The 24,607-nt window shown below is 40.9% G+C and overlaps 1 protein-coding gene across 1 annotated transcript in view; it reads right to left on the bottom strand.

Moving 5' to 3' along the window:
- Positions 1-328: 328 nt before the first annotated feature.
- The window catches only part of TMEM170B (transmembrane protein 170B), a 121,895-nt gene continuing 97,616 nt past the window's right edge, over positions 329-24,607 (bottom strand). Inside the window, exon 3 of the mRNA XM_078687876.1 lies at positions 329-13,135. Coding sequence (XP_078544002.1) covers positions 13,005-13,135 — 131 coding nt within the window. The 3' untranslated portion in view covers positions 329-13,004. The remainder of the gene's footprint in view (positions 13,136-24,607) is intronic.

Below are 24,607 nucleotides of genomic sequence, written 5' to 3'. Positions count from 1 at the left end.
ATTACAAAAGGAGGTTTACACATTTCAGGAAAAAAAGATCAGTGCAGAAGCTGTATAATGTGCTTCATATCAAGTAAGCTTATTTTTGCTTGCAGAAACATTGATAAAAAACAATGTGTGCACATTACTTTGGTCACCTTGACTTCACCTTCTGTTGTATTACATGTTCTTCAACAGAACCACAAAAACAGCGTAAATCCGCCAGACTATAAAAACCAGCAGAAATACCTCAGTTTTTACATTTCGCAGAGTATACAGTTGGAAAAAGTGTAGTGGATTTCATTCCAGCACCAATAAATTAGGCAGGACTGCTAAGGAAAAAGACACCTCACTGCAAAATGTACTTTATTGTCCAAGAAGATCATCGTATTCACAAACTAGAGCTTTTGTACATGAATAAGGAAATAAAAAAGTAACTTTTATAAAATTAAAAATAAACATATTACAATATTTACAGAGTGTTACATGAAAGGACAGTGAGTCCACCCAGTTACCCGTGGGAAACATTCGATTTATCACATGCAATAAAGTAAATATCACAACAATACAGTTCAAACTAACAAAAGTACACAAAATGAATACTGTTTTTAGTCACAAAGCAAAGTGCTATCTCAAACATGCTAGTTATAAGAGTGTTTCTACAAGTCATCTGTATTAGCATTTGATTTAACATTGGTAAATTGTGTGCAGAGTCGCACTTCACACACAAAACCCAAACCATGACCTAAATATTTTTCTAGCATTGAAATCATCAGAGTGCAAACATTTCTTCTACCCGGAAAGTTAAAACAAGAAAATTAGAGAACTAGAAATTCTTGTTTTCAAAGGTGAAACCAATGTAAAAAAGGTTGCACCTACACAATTCCCCACTTCCAATACGAGGCCAAAAATGACAAACTTTATTCGCTCATTAGGACATATTTTCATATTTTGCAACCTGCTTGGTTGCCACTACATACACAGATGATTCAAACTGTGTTTTTGCATGTACATATATCAGTTTTCACATTGGAAGCTATGTGAATGAAAAATTTGCCAAATGCCTTAGGTTTACATGTACAGTCAACATTTATTTTATTAAAACAATGTCTTCAATCTTTATCCATTTCTATATCCAGAAACATTAAGAAAGATTTGTAATTCTCTCTCGAAACCATATTTCCGCTTCTTGTAATTGTAAATGGAAATAAAAAGAAAAAATAAATAAGCTATATATGTAACACTTCCATGCTATGCTATTGTGGTCAGACTACTGCTTTTGTTCTCCATGCTTTAAATTTGATGATCTTTTTATTCCATGCTTTGAGATACCTTATGTTGATATTTCAAAGTGAACATTTGTGCATTAAGGTTGACCTCTTAAAGCCCAAATTCAGAAGAAAACATGAAAGTGTGACAAGCAAGGTAAAAAGTCTTCCTTATCTGCCATTTTAAATTACCCACTGTGATTTACTAATGCATTCCCGTGCTTTTGAAATATTTACTCATTTTGAAATGGAAAATTGATGCTTCTCCCTGTCCGTGTGCTTTACGGAATTCTAATTGTCTCTTGAATACTGTCCAACTTATGTTTTCTACCTTCTGTAACAATTGGGTAAAAGGTTTTATTATTGCTTCTTAGTCTGAATATGTACATGGAACAGAAAAATAACAAACAAATAATGTATATTCACTCAAGTTATGGATAGCAAAAAACCCCAATTAAAGCTAGATTTAGGGTTTGGGGATAAAATGTATTTGTTGGCAAGTGCACCAGGTATTTACCACGGTCATGCATCTTAAAATGAATTGTCATGGTGGGGCATAAAGAAGAGGATCACAGTAGAAAATTGGAAATCATGTGGTCTGAAAGAACTAGAACTAGTAAGTTAGTTCTAAATATATTTCTAAATTCTATGTTGAATTACAAATATCTGATAATTTACCAATTTTTTTTCACGAATGTGCCACCCTTCCTGAGCCAATGGTAACTCGTCTGACTGAAATAGCTTAACTGATAAATGTAGAGCCCTCTTCTCAGAGAGGGGCTCTTAAATATATAACTATGAACCGTCACAAAATAACATGGCAAAAACATGAATAAGACCACTTATAACTGCTGCCTAATCTGAAGTATTAATCCAATGTGAATTGGAGTTGCATTGTCTTGCAATCCAAAGTAGCAGATAGCACTAAATTACAACAAACCTAAAGATGTGCCTAGCACGCAAAGTGCTTAAAGTTCTGCTTCACAGAAGAAGCATTAAAATCTATTTGCAGTCATCAATCTCTTAATACCCGACTGACAGAACGTTTCTCAGGAACCTAATAATTCTTGTTTAAGCCTTTTACTAAATATGTGTAACAAAACACATCTTTATACTTTGCGCACCAAATCGTACTCACCTAAGAACGACCCTCATGTTGTCTACAAATGTTCACAAAGCTATCAAAGGAAACAAGAGCTGTTCAATAAAAATAAAAACACACAACAGGGGAATTCACCTCCGGCCAAATTGAAAAATATGTCTGAAAACAAAAAAGAGAGATGAATGAAACATTGTGAATAAGTACTTACTGAAATATTTATAGTTAATTTACACATAAGCAAATCATGGACGATCTAGGGCATAGTCTGTGAATATGGCAAAAGATGTTCAGGTATAAGTCTCCAGCAAACTCCTAATTTGCTCCATAACTAATATTTGTGAATTGGTTTCTCTGAGTCGAAACTAGATATTTCACTCATAAATCTTCAACCACATTCACATAACTCAATAATTTCAATAACTAAATTACAGATTCAAACTTGAGAATCTCAGTATTTAGGGCAGCAAGCATGTGAATCTAAGAGTTCAACACCAGAGTGCAACACCAAGACACCAGAAGACATACTTTGTGAACCAGGTCATTGCTCTAATGTTGCTTCCTTGGCAGTCTTTACTTCTGTATGGACAAAATTGCTGAATTATCAGGCTATTGATTTTAACCCCAAGGGGTTTGATACAAAACCTCTAAGAGGGTCTAAAACCTCTAAAATAGTGCAAATCATCAGAGGAAGACCTAGAAGAGGACCCTTTCAGTCTGCTAATGCAAGTCATAACGACAAACAACACTTTTACTCAGAGTTTGAATGCACCTCCGGATGTGGTAAAAACATTTTTAGTGTTGTGACATATAAACATTTAACAAGACTACAATGCTATCAACCCTTCTTTGTGACCCATCATTGATTATATGACATACAGTACTTTGAAAACAATCCATGACGTAATTCAGTGCACTAGTTTAATAAACTATGTCTTATTGGGGTATTGCTCCACTGCAGGGATCAGTCTTTGTTTGCCTAAATATCACGGGCTTGAATGACAGAGGTCCACTCAGATTTTTCTCATTCCAAGGTAGGTACAATTAACACTACTGGGTCGGTAACAAGTAACATCTGTATATCAGTGCCAGGAAATCCCTGCTATGTATGCACGTAAACGGCACTCAAGACAAATAAAACAAGGCATATTCCTCTTACATAGACATATTTCTAAATTCCTACAATGAAGGTAACATGTTAATCTTTAGCTAACAAGATTTGATCCAAGGCTCATGCTACAGTGAGTCACAGTTAAAAAACAATAATTAAAAATTTGCTCACGTCGATTGCCATCAAAGCAAATACCAATCAATAGCATTACAAAACTGAAGCATAATAAAAGAATCATGTGTTGAAACACTGGAGTGGGTAGTGTATATGTTTGACTGACACAATTGGAAATGAATGGGCTTTCTGGCCTTCCTTGAATTAAACAATTGTATATGTCCAGATTAAAATGGACACCATTGTGAAAAATGTTCTGGTTAAGAAGCAGTCACTTGGGTCCAATTGCAAATTATTAGTACAAAATTCTACATCTAGAATCTTTACTTCACTCAGACAATCTTGACACAGTAATTAATCGGAGGATTTTTTGCAAAGTAAAGTAGAAGGAGTGATATGGTACTACTATAAAACGTTTTTTGCATTATGTTCAGAACGTCTGTGTTAATATAAAGGTTCAGAAAACACTCACTAAACTTCAAAATGAAACATAACTTATGAACGTAACCAGTTTTGCACACATAGGGAAAGGTGCAATTTTGAGCCGGCAAGTAGATCTAGTCAACCTTGCATGAAAAAACCTCACAGATTTATGACATCTCAAGTATTATCTTCCTATTATCACAGTTTAATAGTTCGTGCTTTTTAAAGTTTTTGTTCCCATTCCCTGTAAACCGTTTGTGGCAAATATTAGCAATCTGTTTGCCATTGTAGTGGATATTGCAAATTGAGCCTGTATCCCTTTACAGTTTGCTCCTGGAGGTTTTAATAAGCATTGTTCAGTAATAGACAAAAAATAGAAAATTGAGTCTCAGGACTAATTCCAGATGCTCTAATCTCAGATCACTGGTACCTCCAACACCCCCATACCCTCCCACCCAGTGTAGCTAGATAAACATGAAATAATGCACGGAATGAGAGAAATTCCCCCTCTCCGACTAGCTGCTCCAAAACTCTTATTTTTCATACGCTATCAATCACAGTCTCAGCCAACACATGTTTTGAGGCACCGTCGATTGTTAAGGGCCCAAAATTTCCAGATCAATTTAACAGCAACTATTCATTATTTCTTTAAAGCATATCTTCTTCTGAAGCTAGTTTCTGAACAATAGATCCGCTTCTAAGAAATGACCATCACCCATGACAAGGAAACTCAAAATCGAGAACAAAGTTACAGCTATCTTCACTGGCTATGGCTTTGTTCTCAATTTCGGGTTCCCTTCTCATGGGCGATGGTCATTTCATAGGAGCGGATATATTGTTCAGAAACTAGCATGAGAAGGAGATCTGCCTTTTGAAAACTTCAAAGAAATAATTAAGTAATAATGGACAGTTACTGGTAAGATGATGTGAAAATTGCGGCCCTGCAAAAGCGACGGTGTCGCAAAATATGTGTTGGCTGAGACTGTGATTGATATCATGTGAAAAATAAATGATTTTTTGGAGCAGCTATTCGAAGAAGTGGAATTTCTCACATTGCAGACATTGATTCATATTGTTAAATAATTGTATTACTATATTCTATAGAAGTCTTCTTGTAGTATTAGTAGTATTAGTACTAGAACTTGAATTAGAGGTGCTGCTTATACATACTTTTCATTTATTTTAATAAAGATATAAAACTCCAGCCTATGCTGCCCATACTTGGGAGAAAGTGTCTCATAGTGCAGCAACAAATTTCTTTAGCGAGATATTCAAGAAAGATTGAGAATGTGGTTGAGCCTATTCTTGGAAAATATGTCTTTGCAGGCTATCTTACCACATGCTACCTTTATATAAATGGATGTATCATACAACCTGAAATTCATTTCACTGTAAGTAGCACTGCTCGTTTAAAGATACTACAGCAATGTTTTACTAACCCCTGAGCCCAAATACAATGTCTGAATTTAATACACACTTTAAACTAACATATCAAATATACTTGGCAAAAGAGAAGAAACACTGAGGATCAATTTAAAAATGTAATTGCATAGTATTGATGTCTAAAATGTTGTGTTGTGTATTGTGTTAACCAATTATATTTTCCAGCTGCAAACTCACAGGGCCAAATAATAGCCCCACTTTTCCAGGAGGATGCTTCATTCAAATTGACCAGCTCATTAACTAACGCTTTTCAGAAAGGGAAAAAAAAACTATGCATACTAGATTGCTCCTATGGTTGTAGATTTCTGGTTCTTCAGGGGATCACAAACATTCCTTAAATATATTTTAAAAAAACTCTGCAAGTTGTAGATTTCCATGCACAATCCTCATTCTAAATGCATACTGCCGGATTTTGCTCACAAAGCAGGCAGTATGTTGCAGTATACCTGACCGGTAGGGACAGATGCATTGTTTTGCTAACTTTTCATCCCAAGAAAAATATTTTCTACTAACCCCCATTCACCGTGGGGGTCCATCCTTCGCAATTCCACCCTGGCAAGTCACTTACTTCTTCCAATTAAGGAATTAGCTTTACGTGTTTCCGTGGTTAAAACAATACGCATATTTTATTTAGCATAGTACCAATTCCTCAAAAACACTCTTTCCCTACCTGTAAACCGAACACTGAGATGTATAGTACTTACTATCATCTGCCAAACAGGATTTGAGAATTTACACTGCCAATTCAGGTGAGAAAAACATTTGTGAATGAAGCCATATCTTGTGCACTATCATTGTATATAAGTGAGTGATGCTGTGGTTCAATTGATGGATATGCCAGTATTATAGCACCAGCAAAATAAATTAAGATACATATTATTTTAAGAAGTATGTTAAACACAACTGCTTAACATCACAAAGCAAAGTCTAATCCTAATAATTACCATAAAGAACACTTCTACCAGAATTTGTGCTGCCATACCTTGGTTTCTGCTCACCCAACTAACAATTATTTTTTGATTGAAGCTAGCACATCTAATGGACGGCTGACCTCAGATTTTTCAGCTTTTATTTCAGGCTTCACCCACTAAAGCTTTATAATTGAACTCTGTCGACCAATCAACTCAAGCTGAACCTTTTCAGAATTCTAACTAATAATGATTATTATAAAAAAATTCACAATTAAAAGTAGCCAAGTGAGCAATTAAAGACTTAAATACACATGCCCTAGGCATAAAATGCCTTATTTGAGAGTAAGCAATGGTATGTTAACCGAGACAAACCAGTGCAGAAATGGTAGAGGTGTCTAGCTGCTTGGGCTGAATTATAAATTTCTTCTTGAATTATATATTATGTAATTCTATACTGAGCAAGCCCAGCAGTGTGCATCTCTCTTACAAAAAACAAAACAACAATCAAGTGAAACACTCTGAAGGGATGTTTTGGCCACTCTATGTAGATGACCCTTCCGAAGAGCCCCACCTAAATCAGAATGGAATAGCCATAGTAACACTACCAAGTGTAATCCAAATACTACATTTATAAAATATGGCCCTTGTACAAAACACAAAACCCTTTTTAACGGTTAAAAAGACATATGGCCAATGTGCGAAGGGTGCATCAAATGTGCCTCTGCACATGCACACAGTGGGTTTATAGCATCTTCATGTTAAAATCATTCAATCAGGCTTCTTATAGAGCCCGGCTACCGATCCATAAGGGTCTCAAGGTGGGGTGTGGCGGGGTGGGGGTTCTGCAGTTCAGTCGAAGAGCCAGGGCTTGAGGCCCTTCCTGAATTGAGGCAGTTAAGGCGATTGCCTGAGATGTAGAGGTAGAGAGATCCAGGGAGGAGAAGGCTTATATATTTTCTATAATTACCTAAGTCAAAGAAGAACATGATCTACCTGAAACTTGCAAGTTTACAATTTTCTGAGCCTCTCACAGAAGCCCCTGGGTGCCATACATCTCTATCTATGGCCTATTATCATTACATAAGCTTTTCCGTATTGGAGAACAAAAGAAAACACTTATTTTTTTTCTCTAAACTAAGAAAGAAAGATTAAGACTGTTATTAAATTCTACAATATATAGTGCTGCTGATTTTAAAGAATGTGTTTTTGCACAATATTGGCTTTAGCTTTTCCAAAATCTATGCATCTCACATGTCCCAGCTATATGTTGGATGGCATTGCACTGTTATGGCATTGGTTTAGAATGATGTCCCTCTAGTCTGTTACGTTTCAACAATTTAAAACGTTCTGCAAACGTGACCTCAGGACTCATGTACAACAATAGGATGGAAAACGTGTACACACAGATACTAAAGCTTAGACTACCACATTTGATGTTCAGGAAACCCAACACTAAGATACAGGACACCTTCTGTACACACTAGATTCCATTTTACATACATAGACAGAACATACAACTTGGAAGCAGGCATAGTTACCACAAGGCTGTACATTACAGAAAGCTAGACAATGACCCTAATTCTCTTCTAATAACTGGATCCCGACAAGTACGAAACACTAGTATGCCAGGCGTGCCTCAATTGCCTGTGAACCAAACTCATGCAAGTGAGGTACGCTAGTTGATCTCAAATAATATTATAGGGCCAAACAATGAAGTACACACCCAGCATAAATGTTTACCAGCAGATCGCTGGTCTACTTTTGGGTGTTGCATGGGTGCAATGTCTGCCCCACCCGAGCAATCGGCATTGAAGAGCAGGTCTACTTTTGGGTGTTGCATGGGTGCAATGTCTGCCCCACTCAAGCCATCGTCATTAAAGAGCAGTATGCCCAAGAAAAGCAAGAATGTGAACACAAACTAACAACCAATAGCAAAGCAAAGTAATTGGCTATATGTTTGTAATTTATCTACACTCTGGCTCTTTCACTCAGCTAAAAAATGGACCACCCACTTCGACGGGATGTAACTTAGTGAACTAGAGGCCAGGTCTTAATCGATATTCTGAGTTTAAGGAGTCCTCTCTATCTTATGTGAAAGAGGAATGCCATAGTCCGAGATCGGTTTCCAAGAACAATTCAACAAATGTAAGTCTCCTGGAAAGATACATTACATGCATAACAATAGCAGCTGTAAACCTTGCTTTCCGATATCGCCATGTCATGATGGCTGACAACATGCAAACTAACCTAGGAAGTAAAATCTTCCTTCATTGATGGCTGTTTATTTACATGCAGATCTGTCAGTCTTGACAAGCAGTGATGCTTGAGGCATGAGGAAAACATGACAACTACCAGTGACAAAATCTACAGTGACGGCTCCAATAATGACAAAGTGAGCAATGGATAGATCTAGAAGGAGAGAAGGATCTGGAGGATCCATAGTATACATTATGAATCTTTCGAATCAGTTCTTACTCTTTCCTATTTTACCCGCTGTTTTCATCACACCCCACTTTTAAAAACATACGAAAAGGGACACCTAGAAGATTTACTAGAGGAAAGTCACTGTTCACCAGAAATCAAAACCCCCGAGACAGTGATAATTCAGGATAGGTTTTTAGTTCCTAACTTGAAAGAAATGTTCTACCCAGTGACAAATAAATGTTGCCCTTCATTCCACTCTCTGAGACATGACCTTGGAATTAACTGACAAACAACCTGTTCTGGATTAAAATCTATTAGGAGTTTGGCATGCATACTATTCATAGGATACATCATAATGGCTTGCACACCAATAACCATGCACCAAAGTTTAAATTCTGTGGATTGGTAGGGAAGCCACCTTATTTTACGCTATCAACATTTGTGTAGTATTTACCACCATTGGTATGGCACCAAAGTGCCTTCTTAATTCGGATGGCCTTTTTGCACTGTAATGGGATTTCCATTTGCCAGTTGTGAATTGTTGCTTGGTTGTGTAGAGAGGTTTGTGGTAGAGGTATGCATGAGAGTTTACACAGGCAAAGATATACTACATCAAATGGAGTGTGGGCTGAGGTATGCGTTTCAGTCAGCAGAATGTAGACAAATCGATCTTAAAAACGAGTCCAGTGGAAATGACTAAGCGGCCACATGAAATGGAGTGCAAAATAAATCATAAATAAAAGGTAGATAAACTCAAGTGCCCTTTTTAAGACATTCAACCCATTTAAATAAAGAGTATGGCATTTGTTGCATTGAGGGATAATATGTATTTCTGCATCCATCAACAGTGACATCACCATACTGTGCCACTAATAAAACTTTGCGTCAACATGGTTAAATCCATGACTGCCATTACCTTGACTTTGCCGAAGTTAATTTACTATTTTAGCAATAGTCATAGAAATTTGGGTGCTACAACCATACCAGTGTAAAAGGTTTAAGGATGTAAATATGTGTCAACATCATGGGGGTGCATCTTAGGACAGCATAAAAATGTGTCATGACAAAATGGCTTGATTCAGTGATGAAATTCATGTATGTCAACACATTTTAAAACAAATCTTCGTATTCCAGTGGCAGTGAAGATAATAATAATGATCCAAAGTCTGAAAGCTACCAGTGGTAGTTGCTGGAAACTTTGAAATTCTTGGTGGAAAGTGGCACAGATCTTGCGTTATTATTCTGCAATTTTGCGAATACCATTTGGGAAACAAATGACAAGGCTTGTGGGATGCCGATCGTCAACATTTTGCTTGCCTGGAATACCAGAATGCGAAACAAATGAACACCTTTATAAAATGGATATATTTATACCTTAATACAGAATAAGATCCCTTTAAAAACTGTTTTGTAATGTAGATACTCTTACATGGGAAGTCCCACAAAAATGAAACTCCTCCAGACCTCAACCTAAGTGCCTTTGATCCCTTTTGCACTTTGAGACCCCAGACTTCATGACGTCATGTTTCTCACAGACTATTCTCCTACACCTTCAGTGCCGTCCTCTTGGCTGGAGAAAGACCCTGATTATGGCAGAAGCAGCTGTGGGGAAAGACAGGTTCACAGGCCATACTCTGTAAAAGAGCATTCTCTTTGCTGCACTGTCTGATCGTTACTGAGAGGGAAGTCATGGGTGAGGATAGCTTGATTCTTTTAGCGAGCATTTCTCTTGCACAGAAACACAGAAAAAAAGGCATTCAAAGTATTTTTCAATAAAGGTTTTCTTTTTTCTATAGTGTAATGGTGCCTCAGAAAATCTGACTTGTACAACATTTAAAAAGCCTCAAAACTGGTTTACCTTTTGGAATACAAAAAGGGAATGAAAAATATAATTAAAAAAGAACTAACTTTGCAGGCTCCAATGGATTTCATGAAGAGAACGATTATTACTACAGCTGCGAGTAAATAAATGACTACCCTTTTTAGTGTAAAACCCTTCTACACCAGATAATACTCAATTACCACTGGGGGGATTCAAAGGAGTTGGGTCATTAGTACAGATTTTTAATACACACACAGCTAAACCTGGGAACTTGCAATAATTGAGATAATTTTTGAGGTAATGTTGCCTCTTACCAATAATATGAATTAAGATCATGAGTTAGGTGGACTTGACAGCTGATGTCCAGAGTATTGGAAAAGACAATCCAACAGAAGAGAAGATATCTTATTTTCAAGCAAGATTCAGATTACACAATATATCAAAAATTGTAATTTCAGTTGTTCGTTCTTGATGAGCTAGCTGCAAAAATCACAGATCGCTCAGAACAATAGTTTGAAAGTTTCTTTTCCATCTCTCCTGTCACTAAATGGAACGATTCTGTCAAAAAGGAGTGCAGTGTTCCAATAGCACCTTTGTTTTATGTCGCCTAGAGGATGAGCAGAGGGCATATAATACTCCTATGGTGTTGTCTGTAAAGCTACTGCATATCCCAAGAGGTGTGAATAGGACAACACATCATCGCTTAACTGCAAAGGTTTCTAAGAAGTTGGGTCTCTTGGCACCAAAAGAATCATAAACGGTTTTGGCAAATACTCATGCATTCTATGATCATGAATATTTAAAGCATGCTCGTTATATGTCATGGAAGGATGTGATCTTCTAAACGGACCATGAATTGTGCGTAACAATTTTTATGGTTGGGTTGTTTGTGCTTTGCTTAAGACACTTCCCAAAATCTACAGGAAACATTTGCAATTGCAGGGAATTGCTAAGGTTTATGCACAGTACAGTGATATTAATTTAGCAAGTATTATAGCTGTGGGAAGCAAATTATCAACTAAATATTCATGGGCAAGGAATAATTCTGATGTTGCATCAAATAAGGAGGGGTGCCTATAAACTTAGAGGCAAACACATATGTAACAATTTCCATACATGTTTAATCTCTGTATAGTAAGACTGCTAAAATGTCTCTAATATTGTGGCCAATAAGTATACGGCACCTCATTTTCATCACTACATGTTAAAATAATGTGTACAAACTAATTTAGGAACTATCGATCTGGAAAGGCTTTTCAACTCAGATTTTCTCAGAAACTTGTTTAGAAAGTTAGGGTTTTGTGAAAAAAGATGCATGCAAAAAGCAAGGTCCTATAAACTGTTACAAAAAATAAAGTCGTGTTTAATGCACCATCTTACTTGACTATAACAAAGTAACTGTGCTCATCTATGTTTTACAGTAAGAATAGAGTAAGAGTATGTCTCATTTTTGCAAGCTGTTGAATTAACTAATGTAATTCAAGTTCAATCACTGCTTTTCAAAATATAGAGATAGAATCACATACGGTTCAATGTTCCTAGTAGACTTCTTCAGCGTTGAGGACTACCAAAATAAATAAAAAATACACCTATTTCATCATATATGCAACGCAGGGCAGACAGCTGGGAAACCTCCATATATTTTCTCTTGGCGTAAAAATCCCTGCTTTGGTTAGCTTGAAACCTTACAAATAATTTATCTAACTAAATCCAGAACCTACAGGTCTGGTTTCCCTGCATTTAATTTCCATTGATAGAATTCTGGTGGCGTACCTTCTGTGAAATGCCGTTCACTCTCCTCTCCTGCCTCCATAGTAAGTTTATTCAACACTACTACAGAATAATACAAGTAAATTCAACTCACTAATTCACCTTAGGTACCTGCATGTGGTGTCATGGCGCTTACATAATACAGCAGTAGGTTAAATTAAAAAAAGTAAAAAGAAAAGAATACCCATCAAGTTTGGCACACATAATACTGACTCGATAATGTCCTTATAAATTCACACAGACGATTGAGAACTAGGGCTTAATACACTTGTAACCAAGGAGGACATGATATTGGTCACGTATGTGATCGAGTACCATACGCCATCCTCTAAATCAGGCCCTTTGTATCGTAACAGTAGATATTAATTGAATCAGCAGCTCTTTCAGGGTACTCCATCTTGCATCTCCAGCGGGAAGGATTACACCATGAATGCTTCTTTGGACAGATGAGGTGCAGACCAGTATCAGGAGGGAATTCTTTCTCTGCAAGGCGTAGTGTGTAAACATTGCACGCGGGTGCAACCCGCAGCTGGGCTCTTCTCGTTTGCAGAAGTCCATGTCCACAGGCCATTAAAAATCTGCTTCACAGTGGATCAGAGCAGACCCACCAAGTGAGTAAAAAGCTGTCCACGAAGAATACCTAGAGCGTGGCAAGGATCCTAGAGTATGAGATGATGATTGTCAACACTGTCTGTCCAACTCCAAACACCAGCGCCTCTAAGGGAGCCATGTTTTTTCCTGCCACTCTGTATATTCCTGCAACTGCTGCACCTACAATCACAAACATTGGAAAGTTAAAAAGAGAAAAGTATTCTAATTAAATAATTCAGATGAATAACTCACTCAAGGTATTACATCCTCAATTATAGTTTGCAAGAACGGTAGTAATTAAATTCTTAAGACATCTGTACTATCGACCTGAATTGGGCATTATCTGAGGGCAACTGCTATGTTGAAATTTGCCATTAACAAGTAGTACACTAAATGAAGGAAACCTCAGGCACCACACATATTTGACAGATTTCCTGGAAAAATCTTAGCATTGTGTAAATATTGGCGGTTCGAGAATATCTATTTTCTTCAATCAAATATTGATTTTCAAATGGATTTAAGATATGAAACATTGCAGAGATCAGGTCTAAACATATTATGAAGTCTGGGTATCACTAGGAGGAATAATCACTAATTACAGAAGTATTGCAAATGTGTAGGAATGTATTCCTGGAGGTTGTGCACCTTTTAATGTCTATGTTACCTTTACCAAGTGGTACCCTAACATGCAGCCTTTTCAACACAGCCAAGTACCATGCGGGCCCTTTTCGGGTACATTACAACGCAAAGTTTTACACCAAGGAAAAGTTATATATATATATTTTTTTATGACATACACACACACATATATATATATATACACACACACACACCTATATTCATATAGATATGTGAGTATACAGTGACACATCTATGATTATATATATATATATATATATTTATTTATTTTCCCACAAGACGTACAACGTCGGGGTTATCAAAGAAGAAGGACGGCGAGGAAAGAGAGCGGTCATCGCGAGGAAGAGGCAGCCACGGCAGGTAAGTGCCTTTTTTTTACATTACGATTAGTTTGGGAGGGAGCGGAGTTCCACAGAGTTTTTTTTCTAACTCCGTGGAACTCCGCGTAGAGGCACTACGCCTGCTCCACCCACCCTTACTAGAGACCGGGCTTGCCAAGTGTTAACATTAAAGTCACAGTACCATGTCTAGTGTTACGCGCCGTGCAAGCAAACCTTACCGAGTTGGCTCAGTTTACATTGATGAGAGACTGGAAAGCACAAAAAGGTTCACGGAGATGTATGCGTAGATGCATGTAGTACTTCGGAGCTCAGGTGCATCATTATGTCCCAGTTCACAAGAGTAAAATAGCACGTTAAATAGATTATACACATACCCTAATGAAAGCATTCAAATTAAGCCCATGTTTTCAAATGGAGGACTTGCAATAAATTGTGAAGAAGTTAAATCTGCCAAAATGTGCAGAATGTGTTTGTTTGAGAGTATGATTCATGCTACACTACCCACCTGTTTTTCTATTTTGAACCACACAGACACACCGTGCAGCAAAATGAGCAATGCTCCATATGGCACCGTTGGGCAACGGGTCTCACCCACAAGGGTTGCTCTTTTATTCAGGTACTTAGGAACACTTGCATATTTTTTCAAATTTGCTTCCTAGGCTTGGCAGAAATGTTAAGTCTTAACAAAAATGCCTTTGTAAAAACAGAAATTCATATATATTTTTTAGCTGTAACGTGACTGACTTGATGTCGAATTAATCAATGAAAAACAGCCTTGCAGCTCTGCTAACTGAATTAATCATTGCACCTTTTAGCTTGAAGTTATGGGTACATAGTTATTACAGAGAAGGTGGAATTTGAAGCTTTTTTCTTAAAAATAGATTAAGCTCTGTGAGGCATTTTACAGGCAGCACGTTTCCCGGAAAATCGTGGCCTTTTGAGCTGCAGAAATGCAAACTTTAAACTGAGTGTTTCTCCAAGGCCCTTAACCTTGCATGCTGCTATCTAGTCCCAACCACTTTGCAGGCGCCAGGTGAGCAGGGGCATTTTACACCATATATACGCAAAGCTGAGAGATGGGTCAAACGTGTTCAAATAGGTTTTGTCGTAATCTATTTCTGGCATAGAAAGTACACGTCACTGTGAAGCAAATGTCACATGTTGATGATGAATTAGGGTAAGTATTTGCTATGCCACAGGTGATCTCCACAGTAAACAATCGTGATAATGTAGAAATATGGCACAGGCAGCCACGGTATTTACAGTTCCTTTAATAGCCTACATCTGACGATAGAGGTTTTAGAAATAGAAAAAAAAATTGAAACTTTACCAAAGCTGTGATCACTTTAGTGTGCTGCTGAAAAGTTTTTGTCCGGCATTATAGCGCTGTTTGCTAAATCCGGAATCTCAATAACAATGTTTAAACAAGCATTTACAATGCAGTGGTCTCGCCTTTACAAAAGTTAGAGCTATTGGCATTGTAAAGGACAACATTTTTATTTATGTGTTGGTTTTGAAAACAGATAATTAAATGGCATTGCCATTTACAATGCCAATAGCTTAATCTGTCGCAAATGCGAGACCTATTGCATTTGCACCCTACACACACACAGAGCCACATACACACACACACACGCAGAGCCACACACACAGATCCACAAACTATTTTAACTTGTTTTTCTTATAAAAAGTCGCTTTTAAAAATATAATATAACATCTTTTTTATGTAATGGTATTAGTTGACCTCAGTTGGGGGTCTGAATCAAATAAAATTATTATTGATTGATGCCACTATATCCATGGAGGGATCAAGGAGATAATGGAGTGGTGGGGTGGGGGGGTTGAGGACCAAGGGCAGAAGTGTAAGGAGCACTGGGTGGGAGGGGCTGAGCATGGGCGGAGGATGGCTGTGAGAGGCAGAGGGTGGTCTGCTGTGAGAGGCAGAGGGTGGTCTGCTGTGAGAGGCAGAGGGTGGTCTGCTGTGAGAGGCAGAGAGTGGCCTGCTGTGAGAGGCAGAGAAAGGATGGCTGTGAGAGGCAGAGAAGGGACGACTGTGAGAGGCAGAGGGTGGCCTGCAGTGAGAGGCAGAGGGTGGCCTGCAGTGAGAGGCAGAGGGTGGCCTGCAGTGAGAGGCAGAGGGTGGCCTGCAGTGAGAGGCAGAGGGTGGCCTGCAGTGAGAGGCAGAGGGTGGCCTGCAGTGAGAGGCAGAGGATGGCTTGCTGTGATAGGCAGAGAACGGCCTGCTCTGAGAGGCAGAGAAGAGATGGCTGCGAGAGGCAGAGAAGGGACGGCTGCGGGAGGCAGAGGAGGGCCAGTTGTGAGAGTTAGTGCACGACCGTCTGTGAGAGGATAAGAGTGACGGCCGTGCGATGTAGGTCAAGGCAGGCTGTGAGAGGGAGAGCAGGGGCGTAGCCTCCATTGGTGCAGAAGCTGCAGTGACACCAGGGCCCAGAGGCTTCGGGGCCACTGAATCCAGATTATGCTGTTTTTATATTTCAAACAACGTACGTGGGAACCGGTACCAAGGCAATTAAGGAGTTGCTAAAGAACCTGTCTGTTGACTGTGTTCATATCCGGGTGTCAGTACCTTGACCTCTCTAAAGCTGATGCAGGACCTGTCTGCTGCCTGTATGTTCACTTCCGGGAGTCAATACTTTGACCTCTCTGGCGCTGATGCAGGACCTGTCTTCAGCCTCTAGTTGACTTCCGGGTGTCAGTACCTTTACCTCTCTGGAGCTGGTGCAGGCCTTGCCAGATGCCTGTACGTTCACTCCCGGGAGTCAGTACCCTCATCTCCCTGGAGCTGGTACAATACCTCACTGCTCCTGCCAGTACGTTCACTTCCGGGAAACCTCTCTGGAGCGGATACATGACCTCTCTCTGGTATGCACAGCCTGTGTGAGCTGCCTGTAGAGTTTGACTAGCACATATCCCGTGCCTATAAAGTGCCCAAAGGTTGGCACCCTTGGGCCCACTCTGGAACTGCTCCATGTCCGTTTTTGCTTTCTACAAATACACCAGACAATATTGTGGGTCTTGACATGCTCAAATATTTCACGGCTACGATACGATGTTCTCCGGAAGGAGTACGGGTTATTTTAAATGACAACTACCCCATGATTGAGAGATCCTGTATTATTAAAGAGGACATTGCACTAGCTTCACTCCCTAGTACTTTGTGGGCTACTTCAGACACCGATGTAGGACAAATGGTTATTCCACCAGTATATATATCAGTGTCAAGGAGGGTGCTATACTGCCGAGATTGCCTCAGTATACAATTTCTCGAGAAGGAGAAGAATCACTTACACGTATTGTACAGGATTTGATTAAGGTGGGGGTTGTGGAAGAAGTTCCTTATAATGTTTGCAATAGTCCGATTCTTCCCATTTTGAAAAAAGATACTGACACTAAGATTTATAGATTTATCATCGATTTGAGAGAAGTCAACAAAATTGTAGTACCACAGTACTCTGTAGTATCTGACATAACGACATTGCTTACCCTGGTCCCTCCAACAGCAACTACATTTTCAGTAGTGGATTTGAAGAACGCTTTCTTCTCCATTCCTATTCATCCTGATAGCCGATATTTGCTCAGTTTCACTTTGAATAACAGATCATACAGATTTTGTAGAATTCCTCAAGGGTACACTGAGAGTCCGAGTATTTATAGTCAAGCCTTAAAAAGACAACTCGATTCCTTTATTTTGCATGAAGGAGTGGCTCTCATACAATATGTCAATGACATCTTGTTGGCAGCTGATACACCCTGAGCAGTGTGAAAAATGTACTTTGCCCTTCCTTTCTTTTCTTGTGACACACAACCCTAAAGTATCACGGAAGAAATTGCAATATTGTAGACCGAAGGTAACCTATTTAAGGTCATCTGTCTAAGGAGGGACGTGCACTGACACCAGATCGCATTCAAGCAATTTTAGACACTCCAGTAACTTCCACCCAGAAAGATGTCCGTGCATTCATTGGTTTGACTTCTTTTTGTAAGCAATGAATATTGGGTTTTTCACACATTGTTAAACCTTTGCTAGCACTCTTGACTAAGAACACTCTGATTCCTCTTCCTTGGACAGATGAATGTCAAAATGCTTTTCGTCAGGTAAGACAAGCTCTTTGCTCTGCACCAGTGTTAGGCACACCAGATTACACGAAGGCCTTTACACTCTATGTACACGAGAAAGATGGATGTTCATTGTCAATTTTAGTACATCACACGGTGACAAGCAGCGTCCCTGTGCATATTTTTCTGCAGTTCTTGATCCTGTTGCTCGTGCGTTGCCTGGATGTTTTCGTTCAGTTGCAGCGACAGCTGTGTCCATACATCAGAGCGAAGGGATAGTTTTGTCACACAAACTGTTGGTGCTAGTACCCCATGCAGTAGATGCCCTTTTGAATCAGACTAAGACAGCATTTAACTAGTGCTCGCCTGACAGGATACAAATTGACAATGTTAGCACCTCATATTAAGTTGAAGAGGTGTGCAACACTAAACTCAGCCACTTTGTTGCCATATCCTGCGACTCAGTCTCAATCAAAGGAGCCTCACGATTGTATATTCCTTACTGAGGAACAGACAAAGGGTCGCATCGAGCTGGGGAGCTGTGGGTGGATGGGTCCTGTTTGAAGTTTACCAGATGGCACAACTTCAGCTGCATATGCAATCACCACACTTTGAGACAGTAGTGGAAACAGCTCACATACCACAGAAGTCGGCTCAAGCAGCTGAACTAATAGCTTTGACACGAGCGGTGGAGCTTAGTACTGACTTATGTGTGAACATTTACACGGATAGCCGATATGCTTTTGGAGTGGTTCATGATTTTGGCCTACTCTGGAAGGAAAGAGGCTTTCTTACATTCCCCGGGATGCAGATAATGCACGGAGAATTAGTACATAATCTCTTGACTGTACTTACATATCCAAAGAAAGTTGCCATTATGAAGTGTAGCGCACCCAAGAAGATCACTGACAAAATCGGACAAGGCAATGCCTTCGCAGATCGTGTAGCCCGCGAAACTGCAATACAGCGAAGTACTACATCTATGTACGTAGTAAAATCACAAGCTGAACGTTGGCCTTATGCTAGAGAGGAAGTATGGGATATACAGAGATCTGCCTCTGTGAACAATGGTCTAAAGAAGGAATGTTAGATGAGGGTTGTTCGCGTAACAAAGAAATGGGTAAATGGAAATTGCCTGCAGCCTATTTACAACCTATGGTTCAAATGGCACATGAGCTGGCACATGTTGGAGCTCTAGCAATAACTAAATTGCTTACACAAGTCTGGGAGCATCCTGAAATTGCCGGCACAGCTAAAAGAATAGCACAGTCCTGTTTGATCTGTTGGCAGTACAATCCTGGAAAAGGGACACAAACTCCTACAGGAGGGTTTGCTACACCAACCGCACCTTTTGACGTTTTGCAGATGGATTACATCCAACTTGAACGCTGCAATAATCTAAAATACGTCCTAGTGGTGGTATGTGCCTTCAGTAAATGGATAGAGGCATATCCTACAAAGGATAATACTGCTCTTACTACAGCAAAGGTGCTTCTGAAGGAATATTTTCCTAAGTATGGTGTTTGTAAAATTTTGTGGAGCAACAACGGACCTCATTTTATTGGGCAAGTTGTTGAGTATGTCCTGAAAGGGTTAGGGATCAAACAGAAATTCCATACAGTCTTCCACCCACAATCAGCAGGATTGGTGGAAAGGTATAATGCTACCTTAAAATTGAAGCTGGCAAAAATACTGGCTTCCACGTCCCTAAAGTGGCCAGATGCTCTGCCTTTGGCACTATTATCCATAAAATCAGTATCACACTCACAATCAGGTCTTACACCGTACAAGGTGGTATTTGGAAGACCGATGAACATTTGGGGAGTTCGTAAGCCACGCCTCATACATGATGTACCTTGTGTTCTGTTGAATGATTATTTGGCACAGTTAACTGACAGTTTGACCTCTATTCATCAACAGGTTTGTGAAGCTCTTCCTGATAGATCTACAGGTGAGGCCCATGATCTCCGTCCCGGTGACCATGTGATGGTCAAGGTCTTCGACAGATCGAACAGCTTGGAGCCGAGGTCCGGAGCAGGTGCTGTTGGCTACAAGGACAGCAATTCGAGTGACGAACAAAAAGAACTTGCTCCATACCACGCACTGCAAGCGTGTATCGCCCGCTTTGGTGGAACTTGCTGCGCTGACCGACCATCGAGAAATTCTGGAGACGGAGAAAGGTCAAGCTATCTCATCTGACGAGTCTACGGAAGTCTTCCCGGACCACACGATTTCTGGAGCATCGCGATACAATTTGAGACAGAGAAAAGAATCTGCAGTTTTGAACGAGACTGGTTGAGCTACCGCCCTGGGTTTGTGAAACGGAGAGCCAATGAGGCAAGGGGGGGGGGGAGGGGGTCAGCCTTGCATTAGTGTAGTGACACCCGTATTGGCCCGTGGTGAAGAAATCAACGGCTACCCAAGGGAGAAGAGCTCCAACGATTGTTTTCAATAGGTTCTTAGAAAGATTGATAATCGCTTTCATTGAAATGAATAATAAGAGAATCATTTGTGCTGTAGGGTTTGTTGTTGGCCTGGTGGTTTTGGCAATAACCACTTGGTTCATTGAGAAAGCAGTTCCTGCTCGACAGCTTTTTGTTGCTATTGCTCCAGCTCCACTGGAGCATCACTACTACACTCTTCCTTATCATGAGCAGAAACATCGACAATCCTATTTGAATAACACATTTATTCAGATGTTGCATCATACCCACAATGCTACGAATACTATCAATTGTTGGGTGTGTGGGATGATACCTGCACACCAAAAGAAAGGAGGAACGCCGAACGCCTTTTATTCCTCTACCGTTTTCCCATAATGGTTCATGTCAAGCTTGGTATGCTCTTTTGTTTGCTTATGGAAAGCCTTCAGTAGGTGGAATCATTTTTCAATTAAATAAAGAATGTTACCAAGATGAAAATGGTTATCCTCAAGCTAAAGGGATAAAATGGGAATGGGATGAATACCAACCGGACAATATTTCAACACCATATGTCTTTACAAATGTGAGGAATATGAAGAACATTGGACCCTTTGTGATTTTTGTAACCAGAGCAAAAGCAGATTTATGTATTGCAGTGTTGGGAGAATTCCCGTAGGACGAAGTGAATGTATTTCTGTACTGAACATTGAGGGCATGAATAACAGTAGTTTTACATCGTCGCACAACACCTACTTTATGTGTGGTAATAAAGGATATTATCAATTACCTGTTGGATGGTCAGGGGAATGCTACATATCATTTTTGTTACCCCCCTATGTTTTTAGCACCTGCATCATATCATCTTGACCTGAAGTTGTACAATGATATTTCTAAGAATAGATACAAACGAACAACAAGTACAGATGAGATTGACCATACAGATACCGCTTTGCAGCAATATGTCGATTTCAATTTGGGTTTGTTCTTCTTTGTGGGTGCTGCATTGAATAGCAGAAAGATCAGACCATTGACTTGTGTTGTGGAAGCTGTCACCAATCAGACAGCCATGGCACTTGGGAACATTACGGAAGAACTGCAAATTGCAAGAATTGTAGCACTCCAAAATAGGATGGTGTATGACGTGATTTTGGCTGATCGAGGTGGCGCATGCCGCATCATTGGTAGCAGTTGCTGCGTCTTCATATCTGACCACTCACCTTCAGTTCAGGACGCAATCTCTAAGCTGCATAAGATTGCTGCAGACATTCACTCAGACTGGTAAATGGACATTTTCAAACTGGATATGGACACTCTTTGTTACTTGGGGCTGGAAGCTACTGACTATTCTATGTATACTACTGGTGATACTATTTACATGTTGTACTTGTATACAATGTGGCCCTATGATTTGCTCTATGTGCATCACTGCTTGTACACCTGCCAAAAGAAATATTACAAAAGAACAACAAATGCTAAATTGTGAGATTACTAAGATGATGAACATCAATGTACAGGATGCAGATCTAGATTACCCTAGATAGACGAATGTCTTCAGCAAATGCTGAAAGGGTCGTCTGTGATAATTTAGCAATGATTAGGTTAAGCATTAGCAGAAGACATCTTGTATTTAGAGACTATCTTGTCCGTTTTACGGAATCCATTTTGTATTTCTGTCAGCCACTCTGTTTGCCATGTGCTCTGTCCTACCTTCCTGTTAACTGCTCTTCAAATCTGCCTAGAGACAAGATATATTTATCCTCTTCTGCTTTGCACATGCTCAGTTGAGCATGCAGCTGTCTCCAACTTGTAACTGTCAAGATGTGTTCACCAGAATTAGCTAACTGTCAGCCCTTCCCACTTGTTGCTTGCACACTCTCTGTATGATCTTGTATGTATTTGAAACCAACACTCTGTGCCTTGTACCGCCTTTATTTCAGCCCCTGTGTGGGTATAAAAGGACCAAGCTCCTTCCAGTCAGTGTGCTACCTCATACTCTACCGAAGGGTGTTGTGTGAATGTAGTTCCACCTCATGAGGTTTAATAAACTCTGTCTTTTTCTATTCCAGTTTCTGTGCCAACTTCTTCTTATTGGTCTAAGGACTCTAAGCAGAGAAGGGCGAATCCCTTGCACTAGTAGGCCTGGCTGAGGCTTGCTACCACACTCGGTTGCCAGTGACTGCCTACCTGGGCCCACACTACTTGCCATATACTGAGGCTGGCTGGTTTTACTTGGCTCTTTGGAACCTCCTGATGAGAGCGCTGGCCCGCAACATGCTGTCCAAGAGGATCTTCACAGCGGCCGCCAGGCCTTAAGGTGAGGGGACGGGGGTGGAAACACGTCACTCACGACGACTGGGACCCACTTCCTGCTCTCCTCCTTCGTTATTGCATGTGGGCTTGATTGATACCCTTTTCCATTCCTCACGAGACTGTTGTGCCCTGCCTAGGTTGGCGAGGGGCCCTGCGGCGACTCCTTCCCGTCGGGACCCCATTGCAGTGATCAATGGAGTGGCTGGGGTCCTACTACATTGCTACATCGAGGTATAGCGGCGGAGGATTACTACCACGGGAGTGGAGTGGTGGCCATAGTTATTGGGACACCAGCTGCTGGGGTATACCACTAGCAGTTACACCGTGGAGGAGAAGACGCAGCAGTGATACGCTGGAGCCATAAGTGAACTTGGAGTGGGTCGAAACAGTTGCATGCGAGCCCTGGGTAACAGTTAAAACCCTGTATGCGGTCCCTTCCAGGGGAGAGCGAACTGAATAGGCAGGAGCAGAAGCTTTGAGGCCGGACTCGAAGTGTTGGAAGAAGCCCGTGGATGAAACTGGTAGGGGGAGCTGCAAACGGCTAGGAGCAGGAGAGAGGTAACCCTGGTTGCCAGAGGGATAGGAGGAGTGACAAGAGCGGCAGAGGCCCGAGGAGAGCCCTCACTGGTAGTGGCCCTGGCCTGGCGCCTAAGATAAGTACGTGTAGAGGAAGAGATCGTAGGAGAGGCTACACTGGGGCTGGGACCTCCAACGCAATCAGTAATGGGGAAGCTGCTGGGGAAGCAAGGGGGAACACACCTGGAATTGGAGACAGAGTCAAGTGCGCAAGAAAGACAAGAAGTGGTAGCGTCACAGCAGGAGGGGCTGATGCAGCAAGAAGTAGACCAAATCCTTAAAGCTATCACTGATACTAGAGACGCTCTCTACCAGGACATTAAGCATGTGGCGCAGGGGCTGGGTCTTCTCCGTGCAGATCCTGCTAAGCTTGCTGACCAGGTGAAGCAGACAGAAGCAACCTTAGGGACCCTAGAACCCACCCACAAGGCGTTAGAAGCTCAGATGGCAGATTTCACGCACCGATTGCAAACCCTAGAGCGGAGGGCCGAAGACGCAGAAGGACGGAACCTATGAAATAACGTCTGCGTGGTGGGGCTGCCGGAAGGAGTGGAAGGGTCCAATATGGTGGAGAACTGGCTAAGAACTGAGGTTGCCCCTGAGGGCCTTACCTCCTTTTACACTCTGGAAAGAGTGCATAGAGTGCCAGCTAGACCGCCGGTGCCTGGCAGACCGCCCAGACCGGTGGTGGCGAGACTACTACATTATAGAGATGGGGACCTCCTGCTGCACAAGGCTCGCTCTTCGGGCCCCTACAAAGTGGACAAATGCAACGTGACACTATTCCCGGAGTACACCTTTGATGTACAGCACCGCCGTGCCTCGTTCTTAGAGGTCAAGAAAGCGCTCCGGGACCAAGGTCTCCAGTATCCCTTGATGTTTCTAGCACGTCCAAGGGTGGCAGTGGACAGAAAAAACATTTTCGCGACAGCCCTGATGATGCCTGGAACTGGCTGGAATCTTACAAAGCGGGCACTGGCGAAGCGGGGCGCAGCATGAGTACACTAGCAGAGGGGCCGCGCCCGCGCCGGTCGCAAAGCATCCGAAGACTCCGTACTATTGCTCAAAACCCTCAGAGACCCAAACAGAGAAGGAACAATCGGCTGCATTATTGGCTGTCACGACAATCTCTCAGGAGAAAAGAGCGGCGTCGCCGGTGGCGACAGAATCGGGAAAGGGCACCATGGAGTCTGACTCTGAGGAGTCAGAAACAGGAAGTGTCCGATTGCCTCAAGTGACACCTGGGACTGCAGACGAGATTGTAGATGCCTAATATAGTAGACTAA

Source organism: Lissotriton helveticus, chromosome 4_1 (assembly GCF_964261635.1).
Source record: "Lissotriton helveticus chromosome 4_1, aLisHel1.1, whole genome shotgun sequence".
Taxonomy (NCBI): domain Eukaryota; kingdom Metazoa; phylum Chordata; class Amphibia; order Caudata; family Salamandridae; genus Lissotriton; species Lissotriton helveticus.
Note: the sequence above shows the minus strand (reverse complement) of the source record. Positions and strands in the feature narration are given on the sequence as shown.